Raw genomic sequence first — 22,180 nt, 5'->3', positions numbered from 1 at the left:
TACAAATCAATATGATTTTTGTCAATATTTTACTAAAAGGACAATATAATGTCCATGTGATTAAATAAAGCAATAGAAGCAGGGATGGACAAGCGCTTTTGTGAATGAAGTGTCTTTTGTTTATTATGTTTTCACCTCCTGTCTGTCTGCGAACAACGTTGGCAAGCAGACGTCAGTCATCACAGTTCAAAAGTCTTGATTGCGAAGCACATTCTTTGTTATTCTGTGAGACAGAAAGGTCAAATGTCTGTGCAGGTGAATGTTCCCATACTAGACAAGTTGCAGTCAATTGCAAAAACTGGCATTTACTTTTATAATTGGTCACTAGTCTATGAGTGATAGTGACAATGATAGACGAACCAGTAAACTGTTTTTACATTGACTGCACTGTAATGTCGACATATTACCCTCCACAACACTCAAAATAAGGAACGACATCAATCACCATTCTACTGTTCTAATGGCTTTAATGCCATTTTATAATTTAACTCAATGGCCGTCTTTGATGATGGCCGCCCCATCAATTTTGACTGAAAGGGCTGGCGGTGATTGCAACATGATTACCATCATTTTCGCACTGTAAGGCGCACCTGACTAAGCCGCCACGCATCAAATTTGACACAAAAACGACATTTGTTCATAGATAAGCCACAATGGACTATAAGCCGCAGCTGTCTTCACAGTATTATGGGATGTTTACACCAAAAGTTATAAACCAGTAACATTTTATTTGACAGCCACATTATATGACATCATAAGACCAAATGAACCACCATGAAGCTTTGAACCAATTAGCTGCAAAGCTTCATTGCTTCAAGAAGCTTCATTTGGCCATCACTGCTCTCTTGGAGGAGACAGTCAATCTCTGCTGCCACCTGCTGTCAACACTGTTGTTGTCCAACATGCCTCCTAACATGCATTACAGTGCTACAGATGTCAATTAGTCGAAATTCATGTTCTTTGCTAATTATTTCTTCAGTTACTGTTTCAGTTGTTTCATTGATTGCTAGTTATAGTATTTAGTAACACTTTATTTGACAGTGGCGTCATAAGACTATCATAATTATGATATGACACTGTAATGAGCATCAATAAATGCTTATAACAGATGTCATTTAGTGTTATCCGGCAAATGATCTCTTTTGAATGGATGTAAAGAGCCGAGCTGGACACAAATGGAGTTAGTGACATATTTTGTGGGGTTGACACTTAATGACATGTTTCATAAACAATCAGTAATGCCCATGATGCCCATGTCATAATTATGATAGTCTCATGATGGCGCTGTCAAATAAAGTTTTACTAAATTCCATAACTACCAAATTAATGAAACAACTGGAACAGTAACTGAAGAAATAATTAGCAAAGAACATGAATTTTGACTGTAATTTACATTCAAACGGATTTGACGTCCGTCGCTATCAATGCTGTGAATAAGTGAATTTATTTGTGGTTATTGACAATGTTAGACACCCGATCCCTTTTTAAGGGGAGGGATTAAATTGATTTGACAGCCAATGATTTTAAAGATGGGAAAATCGGGCAGCAGGCAATGGAGACGTTTCGTAAACACGAGCCTCTCATTGTCCCATGTATTGTCATCCGGGATGAAGTTTTGTTGCATTCAGGCAGCGCAACGTGACACGCCGTCAAAACAGCAGACCCCCCCAGACTTGTTTACAACAGGTTGTGTCTTCAGTCAGCTGATGTGACAGCGGAGAACAAAACGTCATTCCAGGTTTTACAGCAGCAGGGTTACACAAAGGTCAAAGAGTCAACAAGGAAACAAAAGGATTGGTACCTCACCCCAAATAGTTTAAATTACTTGAGCGTACGAAAAAAATGTTCACAAATGGGTTTTGAATTTTTGAACAGTGACGACGTGGCGCTGCCGCATTCCTAAAAAATTTTTTTTTAAATTAAAAAAAAAAAAATTAAACTGCAATTACTGCCATGGGTGCGTCAACAAAGTGCAAAGGTTGAGGTCTTCATTTGCTATGTTTTAATTTAATCTGCAAAAATTAGACTTATTTTTAACTTTATTATGCCATGTGTGTAGCAGAGCTTTTATTCAGAGCAACCTTTTTTTAAGTGGCAAAGAAAAAGTCTTGACCCATCATCTTGACTGAACTTTAAATCAATTTAAATGTTTAGTGCAGATATGGCGGGAAACAGACAAGACTGAAAAAGCAGTTTCTGCTATTGCACTCCTCTTTAAAAGAAACTGCTGTATCTTAAGCCAAAACAGCTGCTGTGTTTGATAGAACAATATACAATATGCTGCCATAGCAGATTCATGGCGCAATAAGCCCCCGAACTATTTTTAATTTGCCCGTTTTACCCTGGAAACCCCCGTTTACTGACGTCGCGCAACCGTTTTTCTTTCAACCCAGCCATGAAAACAAGTAATTATAATTCAAAATGTCATTTTTAGCTTAGAATCATTAATTGATGTCTAATATTTTGTTAAAAAAAAAAAAAACGACTTTCAAAAATTATTCATTCGCATATTTTAAACTTTTAAACTAATTACGTCACAATGAAAAAAATGGCGTCTGTAAAGAAATCACGGATACCTACCTCATAACTATCGCTAAATTGTAGTTTTTTGTTACTGTCGCATTTTCCCCAATATATTAGATGATAAATAATTGATCCAAACACAGACAAATTGAAAAAAAAAAACGCTTAAAAGGGTAAATATATGAAAAAGAAAATCTCAACTATTCGTTGTTGTCTGAGATTTCTGCATCGCGACCCTTGTTATATCATCATGTTTTACCCATAAAATCCCCCAAAAATCCGCTTGTGACCATTCACAGCTGTGTCTTGACACTCGTTGATACATGCTACATGGAGTTTTTGGATCAAAACAAGGTAAGTACGCAATAATATCTTATTAAAATCGTGGCGTCTTTAATTCTGCTCTCTCGTGCTCTCTCCTCCAGTTAGGGTTTTGCTGTTTACATTTTTTTTTTTTAAATGCCCTCCTGTTCAAAATTTTTCTTCCCCCAGAAAATTTAAAGCTTTCCAATGATGTATCACACATGAATATTGGACAATTTTGAAATTTGGCCAAATTGGGGGTCTCAGAGCGGAACTTCAAGTCACCTTAGTGTTTTCCGCAATATACATTCATGTCTTTGATCTTTCAAATCAGAGGTATGAAAATCAAACAAAGCAAATGTAAAGATTAGAGTTGTCCAATATTATCGGGTAGCCAATAATAGCATTTTAAAATTATATAACATAACATCGACAATCTCCGCGACCCTCGTGAGGAATAAGCGGCATGGAAAATGAATGAATGAATATCGACAATGGTTTTTCACTATCGGTTTTGGGCCAATATTGCACTGTTGCCCCTTAAAGTATGTATGGAAAGACCTAACATTTTGGCATCATAATCATTGAACATAATTGTTGGCATGGGGAACATTCTTATGAAGTTGAGCATCCCCAGACCTCAACATTATTGAGCATTAATGGTCAGTATTAGAGATTCAATTAAGACGTCGATTTCCACTGCCATTGTCTCTAAAAGAGTTAGAGGGTATTCTAACCGAAGAATGGTTTAGAATTCCTTTGGAAACAATGCAAAAGTTGTATGAATCAATACCTCGGAGAATTAAGGTTGGAATTGCCGCAAAAGGCAGACCTACATCATATTAAATTAGCTTTTGTTGATTTTTTAAGGTGTTTCCATTATTTTGTCCAACCCCTGTAGAGGCCTTCAGCCTTTGTACAAATGATGGTCATAGCTTAGCACATCAGTTATGCTTAGTGACCATTAGATGTCTCCAAATTAAGATGGCTGCGATTTGTTATGTGAGCAGACCATTTGCATTCGTAGTGCAAAAATTAAATCAACAATAAATTATTGAAAAACAATGAATTATAAACTCATTACATATAACTAATTCCACACCAGAAAGAAATAATCACTAAGAAAAGTAACAAAGTACAAAAATCTGTGCAAAAGTCTAGCAAAATGCATATTGGGAATAACACATGGACAATACATTGTCTGGACTAGTCTGTGCCTTTCGCCTACCTGTATTTGTAATGCTTTGTCGTTGTCACAGAGTGCCGCTTTAGGCTTTGTGAATTATTCTTTTTATTTATACATTTTGGTTCATTTATTATTTTCTTTAATTAAAGCAACACTAGGTAACTTTTCAACCTTTATAAGATTTTTCATAACCTTAGTGATAATATGTCGACTGACAACTGGTTGAATGACACCTCTATATCTTGAGGGGCTCTGTATCGCTTTCACCAGCACTAATTAACTATGAGGAGGGTGGCCCTGTCACACAAAAACAAAATACAAATGTGCTGACTGCTTTACGGCATAGGTCACGTCCCCCTTTCATTTTAAAGACGGAAATCGAAGCGAACGTTTTCGCGCGAATTCTGCAAAGATGGCAGAGCAACGAAAGACCAAAAGTTTTGTCTGAGGACAAAAAGAAAAGAGGCTACCAAGATATACCGAATAAATATCTGCCTGGCTTTCACTCGCTGGCGTGACGCCCCCCCCCCCCCCCCCCCCCTTAACCGAACTCATCAGAGTTCGGGTGGGCTGGGTGGTTTAGCCACACTAAGGGGCAGTTTACATGGCGACTCTGCGACGCAAAGATGCAATGACTGAGTAGCGGACTCGCCTCACGTGCATATGGTGTCGGCGAAGACGAAAAATTCTGAATCCTGCCTCCAAAGTGGAGGAATCCGATTGCGGTGGGTTGAGGGGGGGCTTCCTCGGCATGCATATCAAAGGCTCCTGCGGCGCGAGACCACGTCGTTAACGTCAGCACTCGTACACGTCACATTGGGCGTGCGCAGCAGTGCTACTAAACATTAAAAAAGCAAATATGGCAGAGTGTCGGATTTAATTGACTGTTTTAATTATATTTTTAAATTAAATATGTTGAACGTTTCAATTTTTGTGCCTTTTTGAACAAAAGAAAAATGACATTGCTTCAAGTGGGCGGACATATTTTTTTTCCGGGCTGAGGGAGCTTGGTGGGGTCAAAGTGCATCATTCTCTGTCGCCCTGTAAATCTGCACTGCCCCCTAGGGCCTGGCATGAATACGTCGTTTTCATGCGGAATTGCGACATTGCTCAAATGGAGACGCAAATGCAAATTTGAAATTTTTCGTATTCTCGGAGAGTCACCATGTAAACGGCTCCTAAGCCACACGGTTGCTAACCGTCATATGCTATTGTTTAGCCACAAGTGGATTAATTACCTCATTATTATTCAGCCATCATAGAGCCGCTGGAAACAGAAATGTTGTTTAATCCATCTGCAGGCAACCGGGAGATTGTTTTTTGAGTGATTGATGATTTTATGACACAGCGCGGGTGTGCGCTGGTCCTCATTGGAAATGAAGTCTTCTTTAAGGCAAAACACTACCGTGTTCGTCCATCAGTGTCGCTAAAATCAACCAAAACTGAATCAAATATTGCTTTAAATGGGACATTATTCTATTCTGGTAAGGGTTACAACTAGGGGTGTGCCATCTTAGGCACTCCATGATTCAATTCGATTATGATTCAGGTTGCTACGAATCGATTATTAAACGATGATCACGGTATAGACAATGATCACGGTTAACAAGGTTATCGATGCATCGTACATTACTAATTAATAAAGTAGCCAAACAAATTCATGTCCATTATTTATTTAAAATATCCTAATGATTCAACAGGAACAATGGAAACATGCTCATACAACAAAAAGCTGCTTTTTTATTCATTTTTTTTTTTTTTTTTTTTACAAGAACGTGCAAAAACTAGAGGTGCACGATAATTATCGGTCCGATAATAGGAATTATGACGTCCTCCCAATAAATCCGATAACATAATGTATTATCGGCCCTATTAATAATATTTTTGGCACGGTGTCGGATTGGAATTTGTGCGTTTGTTTCCACTCCTGTTTTTCCAGTATGCAAAGTTTTGTTACCGTCTTTGTTTTGTTCGTTATAATGTTCATGTCATCATGAAAATTCTGGTTCGGTCAAAGGCAAATCTAAGCTGAATCAACCACTGGTATTTTTGACCTACAGGTGTTCAAAAACTCAGGTGAATATACATTGAAAAATTATATATATATTATCGATTATCGTATCCGTATCGGCCTTGAGGAGCAGGAAGTTATCAATATCGGTGTCGGTTTCAAAAAATGGATATCGTGCACCCCTAGCAAAAACATTAACCATTTTAAAGGGAGTACTTATTTCAACAATACAATAAAATTTACACAGGTGGAATGAATTCCACATTTTCTGGAAACAAAGTGTCTTTAGAAACAAGACCATTTACTTCTAGATCTTTTAACCAATATACTTTTTTTCAGATTTCTGTACTATTACGCATGTTTGTAGTGTTACCGCTGTACTTAATCATGGTTTTACACGTTCTGCATATGAAATACACGTTAGCGAATTAGCTAATTAGCTTAGCGCTCGGCACTAACAATTAACATCTCAAAAACAACAACAATAAAGGCTAAACAGTACGAGAGGGTTCGTGTACTCACCTCTTATATACGCACACGGGTCTTTGCAACACACTCAGGACATTTTTCAATTGAAATGCCTTAAAACTACTGCTGGACATCTGAAAGACAAGGAGCAACAATCTCTCTCTCTTCCCCTCTCGCTCTAAAAAATAACTTGCCTGTCTCATACACAAATTTATTTTCCAGTCTTTTAAAAATGAGTAAATCTCTCAGTAACTGGCAGCATCCATAAAAACGTTGTGCGTGCGTCTGTTAACGGTGTCCGGGCAGCAGACGGCTCTTGAGTTTCGTTCCGCTACGAGCGACTGTCATAAAGTTATGAGGGAAAATCATCGTTTTTGAACCTTTATGAATCGTAATCGTCACGTGTCGAATCGTGATGCATGTAATAATCGATTTTTTCGAACTCCTCTAGTTAAAACCATAATATGTCCATGACCAAATATATCAGGATCGGTTTGGTATCGGTATTGGATTTTTGAAGGTTTGACCATTTCCAGATATCAGTCATCGGTTAAAAAGTAATTATCGCACAACTCTTGTAAAGATTCATGAAAAACACAAAGTTCTTCTGCAGAAATGTATTTTATTCCCTCATCTCATCAGTGCAAATTCAACATGAAATATAGTGCGGCTAAAAATCAAACACCCCTTGAGTTGATGCATCTGCAGTGCGACTTTTTGTGTGGGGGAAATCAAGCTGAAATTCCCATACATCAGCATACGGCTATTTTAAAAATAGGTTGAATTTCACCCTAAAGCTGCAGTGAGTAGCTGCTGTTGGATTTCGCATGACATAGGCTCTTTTCTTTGAATCTAGAATGTCTTTATTCTTTTGAAGAACAACCAATGGGGGAGTACGTAATGATGAATTCTTTGGAAGAGGTACTTGGTAATGTTTATTTTCTGCCACTGAAAAGTGGGCCGTGTGTTTGTTGTACGTCATTTCCTGCCCGTCACTCTAGGGCAAAGAAGTACGGGAACATTGACAAATTCTGTAAGACATTACAGGAGTTATAATCACTACTGTGCCATCTCATCTAGTTTTGAAAATGATTTAAAATATGTTACACAGTGCAGCTTTAAGGGCTATTATGTATTAAAATATGCACCATTTATTCTCTGTTTACAGCTGCAAATAGAAGGTGATATCTGATTTTTCACTGGCAATAAACTGTATTACTTTGTATAAAAACAAATAACATTGCACTGTACACAGATGAGTAAAAGCACTCAAAGGGATTACTTCTTTTTAACCGTTCATTTTACATTTCATGTGCGGCAAAGACACACTTCAGCCTGGATGTGACATTTTGGAAGTTAGAACACCGCTGCAGAGAGAGTAAGGTGCGATCACGAAAAATATTACAGCACATTAGCAAGTATGATTAGGAAAGATGAACATATTTCCTTATGTGCTCTGTAGAAGAAATAAACGATGCAAAGAAATTGGCTGCTTGGTGTTACATTACAGCCGAGAGCTGATCTGTGCCTGAGAATCCGATTGTCTTAGCTTTCCAAGAAATATTTGGTTCGGTCAATCGTTTCATATGTAACTTCGATTTTGAGAAGATAAAAGGAACCAAATTTGGGGGGGAGAAATAAAAAATATTCCAAATCATGTTGAAGACAAAAATAAACGAGTGCTTTGACACCAAATGCTCATTGCGATCAGTTTATGAAAAAAAAAAAATGCTGATGAAATATTTCATCCGTGTGCCTTCTGGGGAGAACTGAGAAAACAATTGCTATTTACATATTCATCTGATGGATTAGTGATCCTGTTTAGCAATGCAAAATAACGAACAACAACATAAAAAAAACCTCCTTTGACTCACAAAGTGGAAGCAAAGGCAGATGAGCATTAAGCAGTGTAGAACTCAAAGTAATACAACTTATGTACATTGATCACTTACTAAAACAGTAGCACACACATTATTTATCTCCCCAGAATAAATGTGCCCTGCTGCAGTGAATGAAAGATAAGCAGTGTTCATGCACAGCAATGCATGTACAATCATCACTTGTTGTCAGTACATGACAACTGTTAGTACGAAACAGCTGACATACAACCGTCAAAATTCAAGTGCAAAAGACCCATAAAACATTTGGCGACTTTAACAGCAGATTAATGCACAAATGTTTATTTTGAAAAAAGGCATGGTATGGTCTTGTGTTTTAGCCATCACATCATATTTCATTTATTTGCTTTTAACTCTCCCGTAAATCGACCAGTCTTAAATTTTAACTCACTTTTCAAAGTGAAATTGCTATGTGTGATGTTTTTTTTTTTTTTTTATTTGGATGTGTACTCACAGCGGTCAAAATGACCTGTTTTTCCCCTATTTTAAATAGTCAAATTTGTATATATGAAACATTTTAAAACATATTTTGCAGTGAAATTATTATTGTGGTTATTTTATATCAAGATATTTACTCATAGAGGTCAAATTGATCCATCTTTTTGTTAAAAAAAAAAAAAGGTATTTGGGGTATTTAATGTGTTTTGCAACTCTTAATGAGGGTTAGTGGTACATGTTTACAATTACAATTAAGTTTTCAAAATTCCGTTTACCACGTTTAACTCTGATTGCCATTGACGGAGCTAGATGTCCAATCCATTTTTGACCTGGAGGGTCCCTTCGCGTCAATGGCAGCTGAGTCAGAGCTTAGTTTTTTTGTAATTTTTCGACACTTGCAAATTCCTTAGGTCAAACTGTTCTGGCAAAACTCGGGTAACAGGGGGGGTTAATTAATTATGTGAGGTGTTTCAAAATTTCGTTTAACACGTTTAACTCTGATTGCCATTGACGGCGCTAGATGTCCGATCCATTTTTGACCTGGAGGGTCCCTTTGCGTCAATGGCACCTGAGTCAGAGCTTAATGTTTTTGTAATTTTTCGACAACTGCAAATTCCTTGGGTCAAACTGTTCTGGCAAAACTTTGGTAACAGGAGGGTTAATTATGTCAGGTGTTTGGTCTAACGTATGTTCAAGTTGCTATAGCAACTCTACCATGGGTCCTTTGCTACTTTAATTCTACATTCATGAGCTCAATATGGTTTAAATTTAACATCACGTAACGGCAGAACGATAACTGATCTTTGAAATGCTCCTTGCAAAAGTGGGGAAAATCATGTCATCAAGGCTCAAATGTGCCCTCTACGAGCGAGATGGGAGTATCACAATAGCCCAAAGCTCACTGGAAAATATGACCGTAAATTCAAATACAAATGAAAGAAGCCTTGTTGCTCCTTTCAAAGAGGATGACAACTGTACACTTGGGGCTAATCGTCTTTAATTACCCATTCATTAACTGATTTGAGTGCAACCTTTCCACAATATAATTTTCACCCTCCTTTACAAAGATTAGTTTGTCATTAAACTCTTGCCAAAGACCAGAAAAATCCAAGCAGTGATATAACGGTAATTAACTAAATTTAAGGCTGATTTACAAAAAACGATTTTATTCCACGGAAACAACTTGAGGGGTCTGCCTAAGCCACATCTTGTTAGTACGATTGGTGGATGCGACTGCTTTGGAATGAGTCACTAGCTCAAGATGGGCCAAACTGAGCTCATGGTTGCGAATAAACGGCGTTTAAAATAGTAAATACAGAAAATTCGACATGAGCACCCAGACCAGCTGTATGTGTCAGTGATGGCACACAACACTGTATTAATATCAAATTAAAAGGTATACAGCCCAAGATATCCAAACGCACAACACCGCCATGCATTACACATATCGTTAACAAACAGAAAAGTTCAAGCCTAGTGCGCAGTCCTCTGCGAGTGAAGAGTCTTTTCCACGTCATGAAAATATATCCTGCTTTTGGTCCCCTTCTTAACGAATATTCCATGTAAAGAGTCTCAACAGGTCCAAGAACTGGCTGTGGGGTTACTCACATTCAGTATCCTCACGAGGCAGAAGCGGTCATTTGCGAAACAAGTAGATTGGCCTTTGAAAACCTGAAGGAAGACGTTAGTCAAGATATCAGATCACAACGTCAAATTGCCTGACGTAAATTTTTGTTTTGCCGAAGAAATTGTACCTCTTGTTAAACTCTTGGGCGTTCCGAGGAACTCACAACTGGTAAAGCCTACTTCATTGGTGAGATAGGATGAAAACTGATCCGGCTTGAGGCGAATGCTGTGAAAATTTCTGTTGATGTTGTCCTAGTAGGTAAAACAGAACATAATTGGCTTAATCACGCTGAAAAATATCAAGGCAAGACAAGTGTTTTTGTATAGCAAAATTCAACACATAATTCAAAGTGCTTTACAAAAGTGGTCCCCAACCGGCAATATGTAGCAGAAAAAAATGAGCAAATGGCGGTAAACACAGACAAGGCTGAAAAAGCAGATTCTGCTCTTGCACCCCTCTTTAAAATAAATTGCTGTATTTCAAGCCAAAAGAACTGTTGTGTTTGATAGAACAATATGTCTACATGCTGCCATAGCAGTTTCATGGCGCATTAAGCCCCCAAACTATTTTTAATTTGTCAGTTTTGCCCTGGAGACCCGTTTACAGACACCGTGCAAGTGCTTTTGTTTCAACTCAGCCATAAAAAGAATATTTATTCAAAATGTCTATCATTTTTAGCTTAGAATCATTACCTGATGCCTAATATTTAGTTTAAACAAATTTTAAAAAATAATTTACTCGCATATTTTAAACTTTTAAACAAATTACGTCACAATGAAAAAAAATCGAGGACAAGCGCACAGATTAAGGGTGTAACGGTACATGTATTTGCATTGAACCGTTTCGGTACGTGGTGCTCGGTTCGGAATGGAGGCGTACCGAACGAGTTTCTGACGTAATGTAACCCTTACTTTTCGAGGCTGTGAGTCGATCGGGTTACAGTTTCTTTGTGTAGATTATATTTATTTCGTCTTCTCTACTACAATGAGGACCAACACGGTAGGACAGTATAACCCAGAAAAGTCAACGGCGCAACACCGTAGCCGCCACGAGAACGCAGTGAAACGCGGGCGTTAAAGTCAATCAGCCAATGCACACCACTCGCAGTGCGGCCGCATGTAAGACGTGTCTGAGAAGCGGCTCAATACGACGCACTCGAAAAGAACGGCAGAGTTTATTATTTGATGCGACCCTCCTGCGTCAATACTACTACCGGTAGCTAGGATCAGGCAGACTGGAAGTCGCTCGTGTAAAAATATGGTGGATCCGGTCGATTTTCAAACTAATATGCAATCGTAACTCACTTTTTGAGGCCATTAGATCTCTTGAGTGGTAGATCAGGGCACAGTTGACTTGTTTTTGTTGATTTACTGCGGTCTTCTCTGCTATAATAATAACCAACACGGCCCCGGGTTCAAAACCCTCCTACCACAACAAAACAAGTTGGAACTAATATTCACATAGGAACTAAAGTTATACACCATAAAATATACAATATAAATGAATACTACATCACATTTGTAAAATATGAACACATAATAAAATAAATAATAGCCCATTTAAATAAAATGAATTGAAATCAGCTAAAATACCTGTAATTAAATAATAATAATACACAGATCCTGCTTACACAATTAAATTTATTAATTTCTGTGTGGTGCTTTAACTTGAGAAAATCCACCAATAAAGCTTTTGAAAACCGTTCATAAGAAAAAAAATAAAATTCATTGAGGCATTTCATTTGTAAAATACATGTTAAAATCTTTGTCATTGGGATTGCTTTTCTCTTTAGGCAACATCAAAGGCATTCAAATTCTGAAAGAAAAATAGGCTCGGGTGTTAAAGGGGTTTTAAAAAAAAAACAGGCTATAGAGAAATAAACCAAAACATGAATGAAAAGCACAAGTCCTAACTTTTTGTGCTAATTCATTTAAACCAGGGGTGGGCAAACTATTCCACAAAGGGCCACAGTGGGTGCGGGTTTTTGTTCATACTCATCATGAGGACAACTTTTCACCAATTTGGTCTCTTACAAGTGCAATCAGTTGATTGCAGTCAGGTGCTTCTTGTTTCCACTGAAACCTCATTGGTTAAACTGTCTGTGCTGAATCAGTTGGAACAAAGACCAGGACCCACTGCGGCCGTCGAGGACCGGTTTGCCCACCCCTGATTTAAACTTTATGGGCAGTTATGAACACGCCGTGGTAAACAGTAGCGTTTTTAGCCTTGATTTAAAGGAACTAAATAGCTGCAACTTCACCCTGCTTGGTTCTTGTTCTTGGAACACAAAGCAGACAGATTCTAGACGACCTTAGGGGTCTAGATGTTTCATAGGGGTCAAACTAATCAAGCATGTATTTTGGTTCAAGTCCATTAAGTGTTTTGTAGACCACCAGTAGTATTTTATAGTGTATCCTTTGACTCATAGTAGCAATTTCATTGCCTGTATAATATGGCACAGTTTGCTTGTATTTGTGAGGACTCTGGCAGCAGCTTTCTCTATTAGTAGCAGCTTCCTGATTACTTTTTTAAAGAACTGCAAATATACAAATCTACTACAAATGAATGCAGATTTTTACATATCTTGTTTGGACAAAAGCCCCTTAATTCTGGCTATATTTGTTTTAGGCCTAAAATAAAACAGGTGACAGCTTTTACCGTCAGCTTCTTCCTCTTGACGTATGATTGCCAAGGTTGTGGCTCCAAGATGAAGATGCCCCCGGGATGAAGGTGTCGGTAGACTCTCTTGAAGAACCGCTTGAGACCGCTGTCCCCCCAATTCAAGTGAACCCATTTGGTGACACTCAGACAGAGGATGACATCGTACTCGGGCCGCTGAGTCACGAGCAAGTTATCGTTCTGCAGCACATAATTGGCCTGTGGAACAGGAGAGCTTATTTGACAACCTGCCTTAATTATTTGACAGCAGTGCCTCACAAAGAGGAATGTGCTATCTTACCTTGATGAAGGACACATTTGCAGGGAACTGCCCCGGTTTTGTTGTGGATGATTCAGTCAGTGGAGGTGCAGCAATGGGCCCTCTGGAGATTTGCAAAGATAAAGGGAAAGAGCAACTCCTTGTTTGACTGAAACTTTCCAACTCCATTTTTTCCCTTTTGTCATCTTGCCCGTTAGTCCTGTCCTGATCGGTGGCACAAGAGTCCTTGTCGTTTACTAGCTCTGTATGGCCCTTTTCCTCTTTCAGTGTGCTGCCATTTTCCCTGCTCTCCATGTGCTTCTCCTCCGATTTTGCTCGTCTGGCTTCTTGCGTCTGCACCTCAGAGAGGTAATGCCTGATGTTCTTGCGGGCTGCGTGCACGAGTCTATTGTCAATGTCCAAGCCCAATATGCGAGCGGGCCGTAGCATTTTAGCAATATACAGCGTAAGATGGCCCGAGTTGCAGCCCAAATCGAGCACTTGTTTACCTTCAAACCATTCTGGACGAAAGACATGTATTCGCGGGTCTTCACTTGCACTAGGGTTGCGGTAACCATAGTATTTATTGTAGTTCCCATACTGGAACTTCTTCTTCTGTTGGACCCTATTCTTGTTATGGAGCTGCTCGTGCTGTCGACCTCCTGGTGCAGATTTGGCTCCAGTCCTGGGCGTTTGAAAGGAAGTTTTGGACCCCCTCGATTTATGATTTTGCTCACCAGCTGCACATTTTGCTACAGGGGTAGAGTGAGTCACAGGGGGGTCCATTTTGCCAGAGTTGCGCCTCCGCTTGCGCCTGCTTATGTGCTGGTTAACTCCTCCCAAAACAGAGGAAGTGGAATCCTCCACGGAAATGAACGTCGTCTCCTCTTTGAAACCGGACGAGTCGTCCGTCGTGTGATCATGTGAATCCCCCTCGGCAGCGGCGACACTGTCTGATGCTTTAGAGACTTCCATATTAGATTGTGTTACCGAAGCAGGAAAAGACACAGTCTCTCCAGTTTTAACCTCAGTTTTTCCCGATTCGGAAAGGTTTAACTGTGCTGAAATGTTGCTACCGTGATGTCTGTTGCGATGGCGCCTCCTTCCGCCAGTTTTGAAGGGGGACACGAGAAAGCTGCTATCTGCCATGCAGCTGTTCAGATTCAGAGGATCTGTGATGTCCCTGGGGATGAGGATCTCTACCGGGTCTCGACTTTTTGCCGGCAGCGGGGACGATTTGGGTGTCTCTGCGTTTAGCGCCCTGTTGACCTCCTCATCCTGCAGGCTGTTGAGATTTAACGGGTCAAAAATGTTCCCACCTAGGAGGAAATTAGTGGGCAAAACGGAGTCAGATTCTGAGTTTGCCCGTCGTCTCCTTTTACCAGAGGTCGGATGCTTGAAACTAAAGTTTGACGTGTTGCGGCGCTTTGCCACTCTCATTTGTTGATGCTGTTTGGCGTGATGGAAGCTGTTCCTGCGATTGATGCTATTTTCGTGCCCTTTGGATCTTGGCCCAGCGTCATGGGAGCGGCTTAGAATGTCCACTGTGCTGGTGTGTTTCGGTGAGGCAGTAGTACCAGGAAGAGGGCAAGAAGTCGCCAAGTCCGAGGTGGCCTCAACAGCAGCTTCCGCTACAATTGATGCGCCACTGCAGCTTCCAGAACATTCTGAAGGCTGCAGAGACAAGCCTGAGCTAGCCCGCGGGCTAGCCATTTTTACTGTGTCGTCGTCAACGGACATTTTGGTTGATTTTCAAAGCCAGTGTGGACATGGAAACTTGTATTGTCACTGGAATTTGAAGAAGAAATCAAAGGCGAAATTAGATTGTCAATTGAATTTATACTATTATTTATTGAAAGAGCTTCAGAATATTTAAGTTATACTCATCCAAAAATTTATCGTGCTCAGAATTTCTACCTGTCTTTTGTAAATAGTACTCTCAGACTTATGTATTCCCCCTGGAAGCAGGCTATTTATTAGGGCTGCAGTTATTGATTATTTTTGTAGTCGATTAATTGATGAACCATTAGTTCGAATAATCGAGTAATCGGATAAGGAACATGAAAAATTAAATTACCTGAGCTGAGTCTCAAACGGTATAATAAATAAATACAGTGGGGAGAACAAGTATTTGATACACTGCCAATGGGTAAACCCATTGACAGTGTATCAAATACTTGTTCTCCCCACTGTAAATGAGGATCTATGTACAACAAAAAATACAATTGGCCAAGTTACATGGCAAAAGGCCGCTAGAATAATGCTATAAACTTTTTTTACAGTGCTCTTAACAAATGGTTCAGACACATATTCCCACAAAAATCGGCTAAATATACCTATAAACAGGGGTGCACATAAGTGGTCCGCATGCGCGCATGCGCACTGGACGTAGACAAATGCACTGGCCCTCAACGGCTTCCATACCCTTTTGCGTACCGATGGCTGACGACTGTATTTGCCGCGGACACGAGAAAATAACTTCTCAAAATGTCAAACAGGCAGGCCCCACTGAGTAATTATTTCCGTGTTCCCCCACCCCCGTCAAAAGACAGACAGACGACAGAGAAGTCACCGGAGCTACCGGAAAAAAGGACTTTTGCTGAAAAGTGGCTGCAGGAGGTACCATGGCTAGAAGCAAATGATGCTCGCACGGAAATGTGGTGCAACATTTGCCGTGAGAATCCCAATGTCGTTAATAAGAGCAGCGCATTTTATGTAGGGTCAAAGAATTTTAGCCATCCAAACTTTGAAAAGCACGCAAAAAACAGAGCATGTGGCAATTAAGCAAACTATCGATGTCAAACAGGACCCCACTCGCCCTATGGACAAGTGGCGGAAAAAAGTTATTGAAGAACAACGCCATGCACTGACAAACGTGTTTCTGCTCGCATTTCACAGAGCTAAACATGCACGTTCAATGAGCTCTTATGAGGAGGACATCCCACTTTTACAAAGGCTTGGAGTTAATGTGGGAGCCGCATATGAATGCCCTTTATTTTGAATTAGTGCTTTTATGTTTATTTCTTTACATTTCACCTCAAAGTAATGGCAATTTTGTTGTGCCAGTTGATGTTAATCAAGCGTTAATTATTTATATAATTAATTAAAGGTAATTGGCTCTAAGTAAAGTTTGTCATAATTTTATCGCATCAGGCGAGTCGGCTCTCAAGCTCAATGAGGACCAAGTCACATCTCCAGGTCCTCCTCTGAGAACCTGGGCAAAAAAAAATATGTGCACCCCTGCCTATAAACTAAATTACGAATGAAAAACAAAACATTAGCACAAACAAAAACAGCTTATGTTAGTCTTAACAGGGAGCACCTGGATTCAGCCATGTGAAATACGGCAGACTAGAAGGCAGTGTAACCACCAAAATCAATAAAACTAAATGCAAACACGCCACTTAAATTAAACGAATACTCAAAGCAGCAAAATTTAATTTGAATCATTTATTCTAATCAAGTTAATCGATTAATCATTGCAGCACTACTATTTATCTTTGAGTCTAATCAAAAGACAAAACTTCAAACCTATTTTCACTCATGTTACAGACCATGCAGTGAGTAAATCATCAGATCAGTGTATGTTTGTGCATTTTCTGCCCTGCCAATTTGAAACAATGTTATGAGCCAGAATAAAAAGATGGAAATTTTAAAAACACTAACTTTTTAGTGACACTTCCTTACAAAATCTAACATTAATGCGGCCAAATTGTCTTTCATACTTACTTAGATCTGATCACTATCAGATTAGGAAGGTGGCATTTCAGAGCAAGCTGGGGTTAATGATGTGAAAAGTTCGAGCCACCCTGCTGGACAGTTATCCTTTTAGCATGCTAGCTATTAGCATCCGGGCCAACGTCGAAAAAACGTTCACTTCAAAAGACATCCGATAACCACAAAAAGTCTCCACTAAGCTTTACCGCTGTCCGAAACTCCCCCCAAACCCCGTTTAACTGTAATAGCGGTGATAATATAGAGGAAATGGTCACATATTCCAGCACAGTCCAGAGTGTGGACACCATCCGAATAATGGACTCACCTCGCAGTTCTCCCCGCCTCCAGCCGGACTGTCACTATGTGAGCTAATGTTAGCAAGCAGCTAACTAGCACGCAAGTGAAACCACATCAATGCTAACAGGCTGCTAATAATAAATATGATTAATAATAATTAAGATAAACACAGGAAGGTGGGCTGTGCAAGTCCAGGTGGGGGCTTCGGTGCACGACACACGCTCCTATCCACGTCCTCGGTCAACTCTCGACACTAGTGTCGAGCAGATTGGCGAATAAATGATTGTGGCGTTAGTGGAGACGGCATGGCGGCGCATCCGGGCTAGCGGGTTGTAGCTTGAAGCTAACGGCGGTGGGCGGAGATGAGTTAGGCGAGGATTGATGGCGAGAGGCCGGCTTGATGTGGGACAACCAGCAGCCTCTTTGATCCACTTTACAGGAGACATTAGTGCTGAAAATTTACTGCTACACATTGCCTAAAGACAGTTTTCACAATCTTGTCGTTTTAAATGCTGCATTTCCCTGTCAAATTTTGTTTCCCGTCTATATATATAATAAGCGGAGGTGGGTAGAGTAGCCAAATATTTTACTCAAGAGTAACGTTACTTCTAAATAATATTACAAAAGTAAAGGTAGTCATCCAAAAATTTACAGTAATTTATAGTAAAAAGTATTACTTGAAAAGTAATGAGTAACATTGTGACTAACTGCTTACAATGTCAGATGTTTTTTTTTTTATTTTTTAATAAAGGTATTTTTTTCTCAGCACAACTTAATATGGACAGTTGTTATTATATTGTACTATAACCTATAGACAAGTTTCCTGAGCAAAATATGGGCGCCGCCATCTTGTAAAATGTCTGCTCCGAACTTCCGGTTTAGAAAGAATAGCATTAATTGCGGTTGAATTAAGCAGTGTGTTGACAGAGTTAAAACTGCAAAATCAAGCCAGAGGAACCCACAGAATGTCCAAAAATGGATACAGCACAACGAAGATGAGACATAGATGTATGATTGTTCTTATCACTTCGTCGATCATTCATGGACATTATTATAACAACCTGTCAGCATACCTGTCGAGTTGTACTGTTTCGGCGTAATTTGTATAAGTGAGCACTGATTTTAAATGTGTACGCCGTACGTTCAAAATCTGTACGTTTTTCGTGCATTATGGGGTTTTTTTCTCCGTTCGGATTTTGTCACCATATCGGCACCGAGACGATGTGCGTCCCCATAACAACGTTGGTTGAATGACACGAGAAAAGTCAGAGACACTGAGAGAGAAGAGTGTTTTGACGCTGTAGCAAAGGCGATGCTAGGCTAGGTGGCTCTAATATTTCCTGACTGTAGCCGACAGCCTACAATCTACGCCTAGATATCAAATACTTATAGAACTACATGCAAAATGACAGACGGCGGCGTTAATAAACAGCCGCCATTTTGAAGCAGTAGACTTCTCAGAAAGGCTTTGATGTAGTGAACCTTCCCAGCGAATTTAAGTAACTCTTTTATCTAAAATACTCCTAAATCGGCAAAATCTTGACTTTAATCTATCTTTAAATGATGAAACAGTTTTAAAGCTTTAACATGTCGAAAGTAGACAGAAGGGAACTAATGCAAAAATGGTAGCAATTTTAACAACTTTAACAGTTGGTTCACAACATTAAACGATTTCCAAACATAGCAAAGGTTACTATGTTTTTTGTTTTTTTAATGAAAAAAAAAAAAAAAAACAGGAAAGGTAACACCAGTTACTTTGCCAAGTAACTAATTACTCTTACCTTCAGGTAACTGAGTTTCTAACACAATTACTTTTTGGGAGAAGTAATTTGTAACTAATTACTTTTTTAAAGTAAGATTACCAACACTGGTCATAAAGATGAAGTCTGCAGAATGAAAAGTGACGAAAGCGGAGATTTCATTCTGCCAATTTGTTGCCAAACACAATTTGCCTGCAACTATTGCTGATCACTTCTCAGAATTAGCAAAAGAAATGTTTCCTGACTCAAAGATTGCATCGGTAAGTTAATTTTATCGATTGACCTTTTTAATTTATAATTGGACACACTAACGAACTACCTTGAAGTGAAACTGAATTACGAGCTAAAGTGCAGCCATCAAAAGACATGATAGAAATTGCCAAAAGTGCTACATACACTTATAACAAAAATCACGGTTAAATTTTAGTAATCATGATGTAGCTGAAGATATTGATTGTTCTTTGATTGCACCAGGTTATATGTTACAATATTATAAATAATTTCATATTATTTTTAAAATTGAGTTTTATTTGTGTTTCATATTGCACGCTATATAGAATGTTGCAAGATTAGTCACCACTTTGTAAGGGCATACATCACTATTTGTAAGATTGCCAACGGCCTCGGGTTGACAGGTATGTGTCAACCTGTGTTGACGTGAGGTGTAGATTGATACACCGGCCACTTACGTGACCAAAATGAGAGTAAATTACAAATTATATTACATTTGCAGAATGTAGAAGGGCTGACACGGATTTTGTTGTCACAAGGAAATACTACAAGGTATGTACATATAATTTAAAAAAATATGTAATTGTTTTTTTATTGCAGATATTGATCGCAATAAAACATTTGGACAGCGTGATTCTATTTCTTGTTTTATTTTAAACGATTGGTGCATGTGCAAAACAGGTCAATAAATCACAATTTAAAAAATTATTGGAAAAATCGTATATGAGAATGTGATATCAAACAGCAGAGCTCCGTAGCGGCTTGAGAGCCTCGCAAAAATTTTGCCCAACATTACACAGACCCTCGGCGGCCTACGGACGGGCTTTCTCACGCTATCCTCGGTAACTCTAGCTCCAACGGTGTATTTTAAAGTTGCTGCCATTAAAAAGCTCGGAGTTGGATCTCGGGATCGAGCTGATGGTCCGCCGCGAGGTGAGCCACCGCTTCCAGCCCCTGCCTCTCGTAGAACAACGTAGTCTCGATATATGTCCATCAAAGTACAGTAAGTGTTGCTGTGAGGCGCATCAACTATCTTCCCTTGCCTAACAGCATTTTCCACCTATTCACTAACGAACAAAAAACTTGCGTTTATGCGTTGACATAATTGTGCCATCTACACATACTGATTAGCAACATGCTAGCAGCAAATACAGTAGTTGTGGTAAATAATATTAAAGATCATAATCACAATCATCATCGTAATAACAATATGAAAGGCGACAATTTGTTTCATGCGCAAGATTTTAGCTTTAGTATTTTTTTGAGAACACCGGACACATGAAAATGCAAGGATAGGAAGAACATACCTTCCATAAGACAAGATGGACAACAAGCAACATAGCTATAAAAACACCCTTTGTGGTGGCACGAGCTTGGTTCCACATCTGCCTTCATGAACATGTTGTCCTCCCCTGTCGTGATGATGGCAGATGTATGTGGTATTTCCAAATAGTCTTTTTAAAGGATTTTTATAAGCCATGTTTTTCCAGCTCCACCGTTGTTTTGGATAGAGAAAGTCTAAAACGGAAGTTGCTTGCAGACATAAAGAAGTAAAGCAGAAGTACCTCGGAAACTTGTCTATATTTTTTTTCCCTCAGCACTTCATCTATATGAACTGTTATTATTATACTGTACGATAAACTATTACATGACCATATTAGGCCAAAAAGAAGACACAAAAATCATGAATTCAGACCAGAACAACGCTGATACATCACCCGTCCAAAGAGCATGAATGTCCTCTGGAGAAAAAAAAAAAAAATATTGTTACCTGTGACTTGTATAATGGAGTCATGTGGTGATTGTTGCGACATCTCATTGGTGAAACTGAGACGGCCATTGTCGGCATCTCTGGCCAAGATCAAGTCAATAAGTAGAATAAAGAGAAAAATGTAATGACTAGTGTAGCCCAAAGTAGCGGAATAAGAGTATTGTTTCTTCTTCGCAAATTTCCTCAAGTATAAGTAAAAAGTATTGCATGGTAAAACTATTCCAAGAAGTACAGTACATTTGTATCAAAAACTTACTCAAGTAAATGTAACGCGTTACTACCCACCTCTGATAAGGGATGTATAGATGTACAGATAATTTATATTGAATGGAATTATATATTTTTTAAGTTATTTGTGCAACAGTACTTATTCGACTCATTTAGAAATACCCACGCTCTGAAATATACTTCATTACAGAGGGAAAAAGTTTCATTTTTACTCTCTTGATTACATTCCGAACCGGTCTTGATAATGCTTTCGAAAACTGGATGAATTCATCTATTGATAAATAATTTTTTTTTTTGCCTACATTGAAAATGCTATCAATTCAGGGGGCTCTGGGGGTGGGGGGTGTACAAACGTGACACAAAAATAACAAAAACCTTAAAATACATCGTTAAAATTGTAGTTTGCTATACAGCCATCAAGAAAAAGCTGAATGTGATATTTCCAAATTTTCAGAATGTATTATTGTGGGCATCATTAATTCATTGACGGCAATAGAGATCAAATTCATTTGAACTGGGAGGGATGGCAGCAAATCATTTTTCAGCCTGCTGTGTTCAAATGTACTGTACGTCTGCTGACAAACTAATTTAAAATCAGAGAACAAGGCTGAAAAAGTCACATGATTGAAGATCGCACTGAAAGAGTTAAATAAAACCTGAAGAACGATTCCGGATAGGTCGGGGGTCAGCAACCCGCAGCTCTAGAGATGCGTGCGGCTCATGAGCGCTTCCCTAGTGGCTCCCTGGAGCATTTTCAAAATTGTTTGAAGATTGAAAAAGATAGGGGAAGGAAATATATATTTTG

The 22,180-nt window shown here is 39.1% G+C and overlaps 1 protein-coding gene across 2 annotated transcripts; it reads right to left on the bottom strand.

Annotated features, from left to right (window-relative positions):
• Window positions 1–8,188: 8,188 nt before the first annotated feature.
• mepcea (methylphosphate capping enzyme a) lies at window positions 8,189–17,834 on the bottom strand. 2 transcript variants are annotated; one of them, XM_057821888.1, is made up of 5 exons: window positions 17,414–17,834; window positions 13,414–15,159; window positions 13,113–13,331; window positions 10,582–10,705; window positions 8,189–10,498 (listed from the first exon to the last, which is right to left on the bottom strand). In XM_057821888.1, the coding sequence occupies exons 2-5, from the start codon at window positions 15,109–15,111 to the stop codon at window positions 10,464–10,466; spliced, it is 2,076 nt and encodes a 691-aa protein (XP_057677871.1). In that variant the 5' UTR covers window positions 15,112–15,159; window positions 17,414–17,834; the 3' UTR covers window positions 8,189–10,463. The 2 variants fall into 2 exon arrangements, with proteins under 2 accessions (XP_057677871.1, XP_057677872.1); XM_057821889.1 differs by lacking the exon at window positions 17,414–17,834 and adding an exon at window positions 17,101–17,403.
• Window positions 17,835–22,180: the final 4,346 nt, after the last annotated feature.

The sequence above is a fragment of the Corythoichthys intestinalis genome, chromosome 18, assembly GCF_030265065.1.
Source record: "Corythoichthys intestinalis isolate RoL2023-P3 chromosome 18, ASM3026506v1, whole genome shotgun sequence".
Taxonomy (NCBI): Eukaryota; Metazoa; Chordata; class Actinopteri; order Syngnathiformes; family Syngnathidae; genus Corythoichthys; species Corythoichthys intestinalis.
The sequence above is the reverse complement of the archived record's forward strand: the minus strand, read 5'-3'. Positions and strand labels throughout refer to the sequence as shown.